Genomic DNA, 12184 nt, shown 5'->3' on the forward strand with positions numbered 1-12184 from the left:
ATCAACTATCAGCTTAATGTTTCTTTTTAACTATGTCAAAAGCACCTAAAATTCAATATTCCAAAACTACATTCTTGATATCTAAGGTCTTCCTCTAGTTTCTTTCAGTGAATGATACCATTATCCACCCAGCTGGATAAACTGGAAGTTCAATTATCCTCGACAATTTCCTTCATTCACATGCTCCCTGCTCCATCCAATCCACCATTAAATTGTTACTTTCACCTCTAAATATTTTTGAACCTGCCCACTGTTCTCCATTTCTACTCCCAGCACAAGCTATAGAAAACTATGACTCCTGCCTGCATGACTATAATGGTCTACTAACTGCTTTCTCCCTAGTCACTCGTGTCTTTGTCTTCTTCCAATCCATTCTCTGAATTGTAGCCAGAAGATTTTTTAAAAAAATAATTTTTAATGTTTATTTTTGCGAGAGAGACAGCAAGTGGGGGAGGGGGAGAGAGAGAGGGAGACACAGAATCCAGAGCAGGCTCCAGGCTCTGAGCTGTCAGCATGGAGCCAGATGCAGGGCTCGAACTCACAAACTGCAAGATCATGACCTAAGCTGAAGTCGGACGCTTAACTGACTGAGCCACCCAGGCGCCCTGCCAGAAGATTCTTTGTAAAATGCAATTCCTTCACTCTCCTGGTTAAAATCCTTCAGTGGCCTTCCACGGCTTTTTTTAGCTCACGTCCAAAAATCTCTATGCACCCTGCCTACTTCCCCAGAACAATTTTCTGCCCTTCCCCATCTGTGCTCTGGCCACACTAAGCCTCTCAGTTTTTTTGAATGAACCAGGATCCCCTTTATCTCAGAAACTTTGTACCAAGCTGTTTTCTCCAACATCACATAATTAAATGCCACCCATTCTTCAGTTCTCATATACTTGCTTCAGGAAATTTTCCTTCATCTCCCAGACTAGATTCCTTTCATAGTCCTCTGGACTTTTCCTTCACAGCGTTTATAATAATATATTTGTGTGATTATTTAATGTCTGTAAGTTCCATGATGGCAAGAACTAAGTGTTTTTGTTGTAGTTTTGTTTTGAACATATCTCCCCAATACTTATAACAATGCCTGACCTATATGGTAGGCAACTAACAAATATGTAGTTCAACAAATGTTGAGTTAATTAATGAATGGAAGGGAAAATAGCTCCATAGAGTTTAAATCAATAAATGACATTAAAAGCTTTTAATAAAGCAAACATACAAAATTGGACTTGTATTTTGGAAACATAATCTTGGTCGCACAATGGAAGACTGATTTAACAGGGGAGAGATTTGCACAGGGGAGTATGGTCAGGAGGTTACGGTATAGATGAGAAATGGTAAGAGCTCAAACTAAGGCAGTGTCAGTAGAGGAGGAAGAATAGATTCATTATACAGTTATTCTGGAGCTAGTCTGAAATAGTTGATGACCAACTCAATATTGAAAAAGTGAAAGAGACTAGAGACAAGTTTCTGCCCTTTGCCAAGAGGAACTATATCACAAACATTAAGTCACTTTCACTTTAGTACCTTCCCTGTTTTCAATATTAATCAATTAATCTATCAATAAATATTTATGAATTACTTAGCTTATTTCTTTAATGCCCTGACAGTGATATAAAAAAAGTGAGATACTTTGAGGAGTTTTTGTTTGTTTGTTTGTTTGTTTTTACTTTGAGGAGTTTACAATCTAATTGATAGTACTATATATCCAAACAATGGAACATAATTCATCCAGAAAAGGGAACAGTTACTAACACAAGCTGCAACATGGATGAAACTTAAAAACATTACTTTGAGTACTGAGTAAAAGACACCAGACAAAAAAAGTCACATATTATCCCACTTACATGAATGTCCAGAATAGCCAAACCTATAGGGACAGAAAGTAAATTAGTGGTTGCCAGAGGCTGGGAGACAATGGAGAATAACTAAAAATAGGTATAGGTTTGCTTTTTTGAAGTGATGAAATGTTCTAGGGTTAGACAGTGGTGGTGGATGCACAACTTTATAAATAAACTAAAAACCACTGAATTGTATGCTTTCAAAGGGTGAAGTTTATGGTATATAAATTATATCTCAATTTAAAAATCTAATTTAGATAGCATGTAACATAAAACCCTATTAGTACTGTAAAACACGCTCTTCTGTAGGTAAATGACAATGCAAATTGCCAAGTGATCACAGGAGCCAAAGGAGTAAACAGGCCTAAGTTACTAGAGAGGTGGTCAGGAAGACTATGTAGAGGTAGAACCTGAATTTGGCTATGAGGGATAATGGGATCAGCAGTAAGGGAATGAGAAGAGAAATCATTCCAACGAAAAGAAATGGCAGGGAGAAAGGCATAGAAGCTGCAGGCTTCTGTTAGGCAGAGTTTATCTCCAAAAGCTGCAGAAGATAGAGTGGGGACAAATTGTTAAGAGTATAAAATATCAAGTAAAAATCAAACTTGTCTTTAGAAGTTAAGTGTTTCTTTATGCATATTCTGCAGAATCTGGATCCTGTGACATGCTCTTTACAAAAGGCTTTTGGTGTTCACTGAGTTTGGAAAATCCTGTATACTACAACCCCCACTTGAGTTTAAAAAATTTTTTTAAATATATTTTTCGAGAGAGAGAGAGAGCAAGCACGGAGGGACAGAGAGAGAAGGAGAGAGAAAATCCAAAGCAGGCACCGCACTGTCAGTGCAGAGGCCATCACATGGTCGATCTCACAAACCGTGAGATCATGATCTAAGCCAAAATCACGAGTTGAATGCTTAACTGACTGAGCTACTCAGGTGCCCCAAAGGCTCTGGGAGTTCTACATTAAGGAAACTCGTTTACCTTAGGTTAACACATCATTTGTCATGTGTCAAATTTATGTTGTCATGGAAGCTTCCCCCCTGGGCAACACTGCTGAAGATGGAAGGAAGCAAGCAAAATGCCAAAGAGTAGGGATTCTGGATGCTGAGGAAACAGGAAATAACAGAGATAGTATGGCTGTGAAAATTTTACTTAAAAATTTAATTTAAAATCCTGTAATTTAGGAGGGGACCTGTGATGGTAGAGATGTAACAAACAGAGAAGAAAGAAAATGCTAGAGAGAAAAAGTGAAGAGAAAGAAAAGTTCCACAAAAGGCAAGAAGATATGAGCATAAAAGCACTAGTAGAGGGTTATCCTTTTAGAAAAGAGGAAAGAAACCTTTTCTTTAAGATTTGCAGGGAAGATGAATGTTTCCATATAGATACAAAGATACTTAGAGGTACAAAAATATGAAGATGAGAAAATGTCTATCCGGTGGCTTACATCATCTTTCTTGCTTAGTTGTCTGTGTTCATGACTTTCCAACTACTTGTTTAATTCTGTTGAATTAGTACTGGCTTCAGTTTTAGAAGCACAACACCTTTATCTTAATCAAAAAGTATCACATGGTCATTCATTCATCATTGACTGAATTCCTGCTGTATGCTGGGCTCAGTGCTAGGCAGTGGGTATGAGAAAAGCGCAGCTTCTAACCCTGAGAAGCTCATGGTCTAAATCAGCATTGTTTTAGGTCTGTGAAGATTAATAACTATAAGACATGGACAGCCTCCAGCATGAATTGTACTGGCACAGTTCTTAAGTGAATGCTCTTTCCCCTTTCAACTGGAAGAACGCCTACTTATCCTCCAAAATATACCTGATCTGTCCCCGAATACTTCCTTGATCCTTTCCTGCAGTTAACCACTTCCTCCTTTGAACAATACTTTCTATAGCATTTATTATGTACAATGAAATTTATCTCTTATTAACTATTTCTTGGTGCCAGCGACTTCCTCATATGCAGACCCTAACACATGGAGGCACTTATTCCATCCTATATATATAAAACATTATCTATCCTTCAAAGTTAGGCAAATTATCATCTCCATTAAACTGTCCGTGATCTTACAGCTAGAAAAAATTTCCTCCTCTTCTAATCATTCATAACATTCTTTTTTAAAAAATTTTTTAGGGGCGCCTGGGTGGTGCAGTCGGTTAAGCGTCCGACTTCAGCCAGGTCACGATCTCGCGGTCCGGGAGTTCGAGCCCCGCGTCGGGCTCTGGGCTGATGGCTCAGAGCCTGGAGCCTGTTTCCGATTCTGTGTCTCCCTCTCTCTCTGCCCCTCGCCCGTTCATGCTCTGTCTCTCTCTGTCCCAAAAATAAATAAACGTTGAAAAAAAAAATTTTTTTAAAAATTTTTTTAAACATTTATTTATTTTTGAGACATAATCGTTCATAACATTCTAAATCAGTGCTTCTCAAGCTTTAATGTGCATATGAATCACAGCAGGATCTTATTAAAATGCAAATTATGATTAAGGCAGACTCTGTATTACTAAGTGCTCAGGACATAAACCAGGCAAAGAATTACTTATTTATCTGATAGGAAATAAAGTCAAAGGATCCCTAAAAACTTCTATACTACACTTTACATATACATAATGGTATCATTACACTGTTGCATTTATACACATGCATTTCAGTACTGCTTTTGGATATAGTTTTATACCATAGACTTGAATGATTCAGCCTGGGTTTCACTACTCGTTTATTGGCTGATTCACACATAGCTCATGCGTTTTTAACTTGTACTTATGGAACTTGCTTTTATACACATTTTAAATAACTCACATTATGTATGCTATTCATTAAAAATTTTTCATTAAAAAAATTTTTTTTAAATAAGTAATCTCTGCACCCAACATGGGGCTCAAACTCACAACCCCGAGGTCTAGAGTAGCATGCTCTATGATTCAGACAGCCAGCGTCCCTGCTTTTCATTTTATTTATTTATTTATTTATTAAAATTTTTTTTTTCAACGTTTATTTATTTTTGGGACAGAGAGAGACAGAGCATGAACGGGGGAGAGAGGGAGACACAGAATCGGAAACAGGCTCCAGGCTCTGAGCCATCAGCCCAGAGCCCAACGCGGGGCTCGAACTCACGGACCGTGAGATCATGACCTGGCTGAAGTCGGACGCTTAACCAACTGCGCCACCCAGGCGCCCCTTTGCTTTTCATTTTATAGAAGACAATATGAAAGTTTATAGAAACTCTGTAACTCGCCCGATATCACATCACTACTATAAGGCTCAGGACTTTAACTGAAGTCTGCTGGCTCTAAATCCAGCAGTTTTTTAGTTACACTATACAAAATGTGCTAAGTTTTATAGTCCCAAGTATCAATGTCATAGGAGATAAAAGAAAGGAAGAATCATTTATCCCTTCAACAATTATTTTCTGATGTTTATAGTCTGGATTCTGTGGCAGGTGCTGGGACACAGAAACAATCAGGGAAGTCTGTTTCTGACGGACAGTTAAGCAAGGTTTCCCCAAGGAATGAGCATGCCAGTTCAGTGTTAATTCTCAACTTCAGGTAAGGAGCAGAAAGGCATTCGAAGCCTGGGGACTAGGATATGTATAGGTGTGGAGACAAACACTGAGTGAGGCACATTTTAGAACAAAGGATATGTGTGCATAAATAGTGTAGATAGGTATCATTAAGAAAGACCTGGACAGAATCTAGAAGGAAGGTACACTGAAAATACTCATGGTTAGAGAAAAGGCAGGAAAAGGGAGAAGAAAGAAATTACATAATATGCTTAAGAACCAGGGAAAAGACCTGGAGTTACAGAGTCAAATTTTCATGTTAGAGAACAATAAAAACTAAGTGTGGGGCCAGTTAATAGTGAAAAATAAGTAGCAGCAGCATTGCTAACATGTACCAAGCTCTTAACTCCACCAGATACGGTACTAAGTGCTGTGCATTTGCAAAATATTTGAGCACTGTGTATTAATTCCCATTTTGTATATGAGAAAGTTGAAACTAAGAGAGGCTAAATGACTTGGGCAATATCATATAGACAGTAACTGGCAAAACCAGGACGCAAACCCAGGACTCTTAACACTATTCTTCAGATACACTATGCAATTTATAAAAATATTTAAGAAAGCAGCATCACAATTTCACTAGCTCTTAATTCAGATCCTTCATGCAGAGGTTACTGAACTTCTCTAAGCCTCATTTTCATGACAGAATACAAGAATAATGAAGCTCAGCAGAATTCTTATAAAGATCAAACAAGTTATTTGCTTAAAATACTCTATAAATTTAAACTGTACAATGTTATATGCCTGAGGGTATTATTAGACATATATCTATCCTTGTCTATACATCCTCGGTATCCAGGAAGCATAGGTATCCTTAAAAGGCTAAATGGAGAAGTTCGAATAAACCTTATATCCGTTAGGTTTACTTATTCCAGGCTTCTTGGTTTCGTGTACAGAGTCAGAGGGTTTGCTTGTTGTATCATTGTTAGATTTCTTAGGTGTATTTAAGAGAGGTTATTCCAGGGGCGCCCGGGTGGCTCAGTCGGTTGAGCGTTCGGCTCCGGTCATGATCTCGCGGTCTGTGGGTTCGAGCCCCGCGTCGGGCTCTGTGCTGACAGCTCAGAGCCTGGAGCCTGTTTCGGATTCTATGTCTCCCTCTTTTCTATGTCTATATGTTTCTCCCTCTATTCTATGTCTCTGACCCTCCCCTGTTCATGCTCTCTCTCTCTCTCTCTCTCTCTCTCTCAGTCTCAAAAATAAATAAATGTTAAAAAAAAAAAAAAAGAGAGAGAGAGAGAGGTTATTCCTGGGGGCAGGGGAGGATAGGAAACATATATACATAAATACACGAGTTTGAACAATAATTCAAAATTTTTGAACAATTCAAAAGGCCATGATTTTAGGTCTGGAAAATTAAATTTGATATTCCTCCCGAAGCACTGTGCTACCAAGTATAGATTAAACAAATCGAAATCTTTTGGGTTGCTGTATTTCACCAAATATTCATATTAGCTTTATTTATTTATTTATTTAAAAAAAATTTTTTTAATGTTTATTTATTTTTGAGAGAGACAGAGACAGAATGCGAGTGGGTTAGGGGCAGAGAGAGAGAGAGAGAGAGAGAGAGGGAGACACAGAAGCTGAAGCAGGCTCCAGGCTCTGAGCTGTCAGCACAGAGCCCTATGTGGGGCTCCAACTCACAAGCTGTGAGATCATGACCTGAGGTGAAGTCAGATGCTCAACCGACTGAGCCACCCAGGTGCCCCTATTCATATTAGCTTTGAAATAAATGTATCAGCTATGTTCTCCACGATAAATAAAAAATTTTTTTCCATTTTAAGTTACGACCAAAACTACAATATTATTTTTTAAACAACGCCACTGAGAAATCAAAACAAGGAAAACAAAACAAAGGAAAATAAGCTATACTAACTGATGCACTCTGAAATCAGATTTCTGAGCAAACGTTAGGCTCTCTAGATTGAAATTTCTACAGCTTTATGCATACCTTTTTTTTTCATATAGGGCAGTAAGTCTGGTCGTTGGCAAAAAATTGGTGTATACAGTCTAATAAAATTAAAATTCGAAGCCGACTAGCAGAGAAAGAGTCAGGTCAGAAAGAGTCTGGTAAGGAACAGAGAAAAGGAGGAAAAACTTTCCTACGATGTAAAAAAAGAAAAATCTCTCCGGCACAACGGCTTCCTCACAACAGCACAAGGAAATACGTAGATGCCCTTGGGGACACCTAACTGTATTACAAGAACTTCCAAACACACTTGGGCCCGCTTCTCTGAATATTGAGGTCAAACACTACACAACAGGAGGAAAACTGGGACGCAGGCAGGATATCGGAGTCCATACAAAACACGAACTCCTCTAAGAAGTTTGTATTCGCAGTGCCGAATCTAACATCGGCATAAAGTTCTCTCTCGGTAAATAAGAGAGGAACACAGCTCTCCTACCCCGTTTTCATTCTTTCACACCCACCCTCGCCAACTGGACCACTCCTTTTTTGATTAACAGCAAGTCATTGCAGAAATAAAATCTTACGGTTCCGTGGGCCCCGCTGAGGTGTGGGGAGAGCCAGAAGCCAAGTGAGTAATTTGGGACGCCTTCCCAAAGCCCTCCGTCTACTCAGGCCCCCTCGGAAGGCCGGCAGGCGCAGAGGGCTCGAGTCCCCAAGCGGCTTCCTGCCGGTCCCCACCCGGCCGCAACCGCCTCGGCACCACAAAGAGCCCACCGCGTCGCACCCCGCGTCCACCTGGGGCTCAGGCTCACCTTCCGCGTCTGCCGAAGAGACAAAGGTGAAGTCCCCGTTCGAGGGGGAATACGCCGGGGGTGGGCCCGGCGGCTGCATCTCGCGGCCCCTCCGAGCCGGCGGCGGTGGAGGAGGCTGCGGCTGGGCCCAGGCCCCAAGGCGGCCGCGACACCGGCCCGCACGCGCGCCCTACGGTGAGGCCCGCGAGCCGGGAGGTGCAAGCTGGGAGCGAGGCCGGAGACGAGCTGCCCCCGAGTCTGCCCCACCAAAGTCTCTTAGGTGGCGGCCGCCCAAACACCACGACGCCGGCGCCCTGACAGGACCATAACAGTGACAGCGCCCCTTCGATTGGCTCTTTGTAATGTGCTTTCCCATTGGCTCCTGGAGGAAGGTTCCGATTGGGTCTCCCCATTGTTGATTCCGGAAGTTGACCCAAGGACAGGAAGTTCACTTCTAATTGGTGGGACCTCTAGGTTTCCCCAGCCTTCTTGGCTGCTATTTTTTACTTGACGTGTCTTCTCTTGTGGCTTTTCTTTATTTCTTTCGTCCGTTTTTGTTAACTGGACAAATTCTAAAAAAATTTTAGAGCTAAGAACATTTCTGGAGGTCTAGGAGCCCCAGATTGCGTTGTCTTTAGTCATTAAGTAATTGTAATAACATTTTGACTGAGTTATATATCATCCCTGAGTCATGTGTGAAAGGAAGGGGGCTGGACTGGATAATAAAAAAGAAGATAAGTTGTAAATTGCTACCTAGAAACTAGGGCTGTCATCTAGACACACTTGTGTATTTATGAGAGAGACAACTGAGGCCAGAAAAGATAAGTACCCTAATGTAGGGTACTCAAATCTCCTGACTTCTAGTTCAGGGCTCTATTCGCTACAAGGCCCTGTCTGTTGATACACTTATCAAAGTTTACAAACTCATCTAGGTTTTTTGTTTGGTTTGTTTTATTTTAGAGAGAGTGGGAGGGTAGGAGGGACAGGGGTGAGGGGGTTAGAGAGAGAGAGAGAGAGAGAGAGAGAGAGAGAGAGATCGAGAATCCCAAGCAGACTCTATGCACAGAGGGTGATGTGGGGCTCAATTTCAGGAATTGTGAGATCATGACCTGAGTGAAAATCAAGAGTCCCACACTCAAGGGACTGAGCCACCCAGGTGCCCCACCCACTGAGGTTCTTAAATCTTTAAATACATATACTTAAATTTAATGTCCAAGCTACATAACCATGGCTTCCAATTTGGAAGGAGAGGGTTTGAGGATATATCATGAGACAGACTTGCAGAGATGCATGATGCATAAGCAGTAGAGCAATGGGAAGGCATGGCCATTAATGTGTAAAAAGGAATATTGATATTTTTTGCATAGGAGGTAACAAGTTGGTACTTAAAGGATGAGCAAAAACTTGCTGGCAAAGAGGATGGGTTGTGGGGGGGGGTGCTGTCAGCTTGGGTCAGAACATTCCAGAGACCATTTAATGGACTTGGGAAACTGGAAGTCATTTAGTTTACTTGGAGCTTACATTTCATAGGAGAGAATGGGTACAGATGAGATTGCATGAATAGGTAAAGAAGAAATCATGAATAATCTTACCTGCTATTCAAAGGATTAGCTTTTCTTCATGGAAGTATTGGAGGAACCATTAAAGGAGTTAGAGCAAAGGAATAACATATCAGATATCCTTGTTAGAATTATTACTTAAAATATCCACAGTAGTAGGTATTTTGACTTGAAGAGCAGAGACTTTTTTTTTAGTTTATTCATTTCTGCAAGTGAGAGAGAGTGGGGGAGGGGCAGAGAGAGAGGGAGAGAGAGAATCCCAGGCAGGCTCTGCACTGTCAGCTCAGAGCCCAATGCAGGGCTCGAACCTACAAACCATGAGATCATGACCTGAACCAAAACCAAGAGTCAGACACTTAACTAAGCCACCTAGGCACACCTGGAGATCAGAGACTTCTATGAGACTTTTGCAGAAATATAAGTAAATTGTGGATGAGGGTTGCAACATTGGGGATGGAAAAGAGGAAGCCCATATGAGACATATTAAGTTTAGGAATCCACAGGACTTAGTGATCAAGGAGAAGAGATTTGGAATGAAGAAAAGGAAAGAGCCTAGCGTGACTTCATGTTTCTTGCTTAGGTGGTTGGAAGTGTTATTTATTAAGTGAGTAAATAAAAGAGGACCTGGTTTGGGGATAAGGGAAAGTTTTGAACAACCTGCACTAGAACATGCAGGTTGAGCTGTCTAGTTATTCTTTGGTAATAAGGACCCCGTGCACAGTGTAGCATTGTAATTATCAATGTATGGTTGGTAATTGCATGTATGAATACAGAAGAGATTTCCCAGTAAGAGTGTAGTAAGTGAGAGAAGAGTGCCAAGAGTGGTACTCTCCAGAACACCAATATTTAAAGGCAATCTAGGAGGGCGTTGGGTTACAAAGGACGTGAGATGAGTTGCAGTTTCAAATAGGATGATCAGGATAGGCAAAATTGGGAAAGTCACATTTGAGCAAAGATTTGAAGGATGTGATCATTTGTACTGGGTCCAGTCAGTTAAGTTGGAACTATGATTTCTATAATCCATTTTCCCATATGCCTTTAGGCTAAAGTTTCTCAAAAGAAGAGTTTGCACAAGATTTGTAAGGTAGAAATGAAGCAGTAGCCATTGCACTCAGTAGGTTAAGCCTCCAACTTTCGCTCAGGTCATGATCTCGTGGTTTACAGGTTCAAGCCCCGGGTCGGGCTCTGTGCTGACAGCTAAGAGTCTGGAGCCTGCTTCGGTTTCTGTGTCTCCCTCTCTCTCTGTTCCTCCCCTGCTCATTCTCTGTCTCTCAAAAATAAATAAATGTTAAAAAAATTAAAAAATAAATAAATAAAAATGTCTACAAGGAAGGAAAAAAAAACACTCAACAATTGCAACAGAAGAACAGTTCCTCATTCTGATGATGGACATATGTGGTAGACAGAATAATGACCCCCAAAGATGTCCAATCCTAATACCCAGAACCTCTGACTATGTTATGTTACATGGCAAAGGATAATTAAGACTGCAGATGGAATCTTTGCTACTAGTGTTAACAAAGGTCTTTAATGTGATATGAAAAGCACAAATCATAAAAGAAATGGTGACTTGAACTTCACAAAATTTAAAAACTGCTGAAGACATTAAGTCAATGAAAAGACAAACCACAGACTGGTAGGAAATATTCACTATCCATATATCTGACAAATGATTTGTCTTTAGAATACTTAGATAATTTTTATAAATCATTGTCATTAAAACATGGAAGAAAAATTCACAGATATATTTCATGAAAGAAGATATTCATTTGGCCAATAAGCACATTAAGGGCGCCCAACATCATTAGTCACAATGGAAATGGAAATTATCACCACAATGAGATACCACTACAGACTCATTAGAATAGCTACATTTAACAGGACTGATAATACTAAGCATTGGAGAGGTTGTGGACCAACTGGAACTCTAACACATAAGGACAACTGTTTGGCAGTTTTTAAAATTTTTTTTTAATGTTCATTTATTTTTGAGACAGACAAACAGAGAGAGAGAGAGAGAGCTGGGGAGGGGCAGAGAGAAAGGGAGACACAGAATCCCAAGCAGGCTCCAGGCTCTGAGCTGTCAGCACACAGTCCAACATGGGGCATGAACTCACAAACCGTGAGATCATGACCCAAACTAAAATCGGAGACTTAACCGACTGAGCCACCCAGGTTCCCCTGCCTCTCCTTTATAAGGACATTTGTGATCACATTTAGAACTCATCCAGATAATCCAGGATTAGGTCCCCATCTCAAGATCCACATCTACAAAAATACAACATTTACGATCTCCAGGGGTTAAGACCTGATACATTTGGGTGGCCCACTATGACCACATTTCTATGTTTCCCCTTTTTATCCTGTATTATATAATTTGTTATTAAAAAGCAATATGAGTTTATTACAGAAAATTAGAATATACAGATAAGCAAGCAAAGAAGAAAATTTTTAATTACCATAATCCTACCTCCCCCCAGACTATTTATATAGTTCTTTCTCCATGAACATACATTTACATTAAAATTTAGGGGGTGCCTG

General features: G+C 40.4%; 1 protein-coding gene across 1 annotated transcript in view; it reads right to left on the reverse strand.

Moving 5' to 3' along the window:
• YIPF4 (Yip1 domain family member 4) overlaps positions 1 to 8430 on the reverse strand; it is a 30901-nt gene extending 22471 nt beyond the window's left edge. Inside the window, exon 1 of the mRNA XM_043553246.1 lies at positions 8106 to 8430. Coding sequence (XP_043409181.1) covers positions 8106 to 8184 — 79 coding nt within the window. The 5' untranslated portion in view covers positions 8185 to 8430. The remainder of the gene's footprint in view (positions 1 to 8105) is intronic.
• Between the last annotated feature and the right edge of the window lie 3754 nt (positions 8431 to 12184).

This window comes from Prionailurus bengalensis, chromosome A3 (genome assembly GCF_016509475.1).
Source record: "Prionailurus bengalensis isolate Pbe53 chromosome A3, Fcat_Pben_1.1_paternal_pri, whole genome shotgun sequence".
NCBI lineage: Eukaryota > Metazoa > Chordata > Mammalia > Carnivora > Felidae > Prionailurus > Prionailurus bengalensis.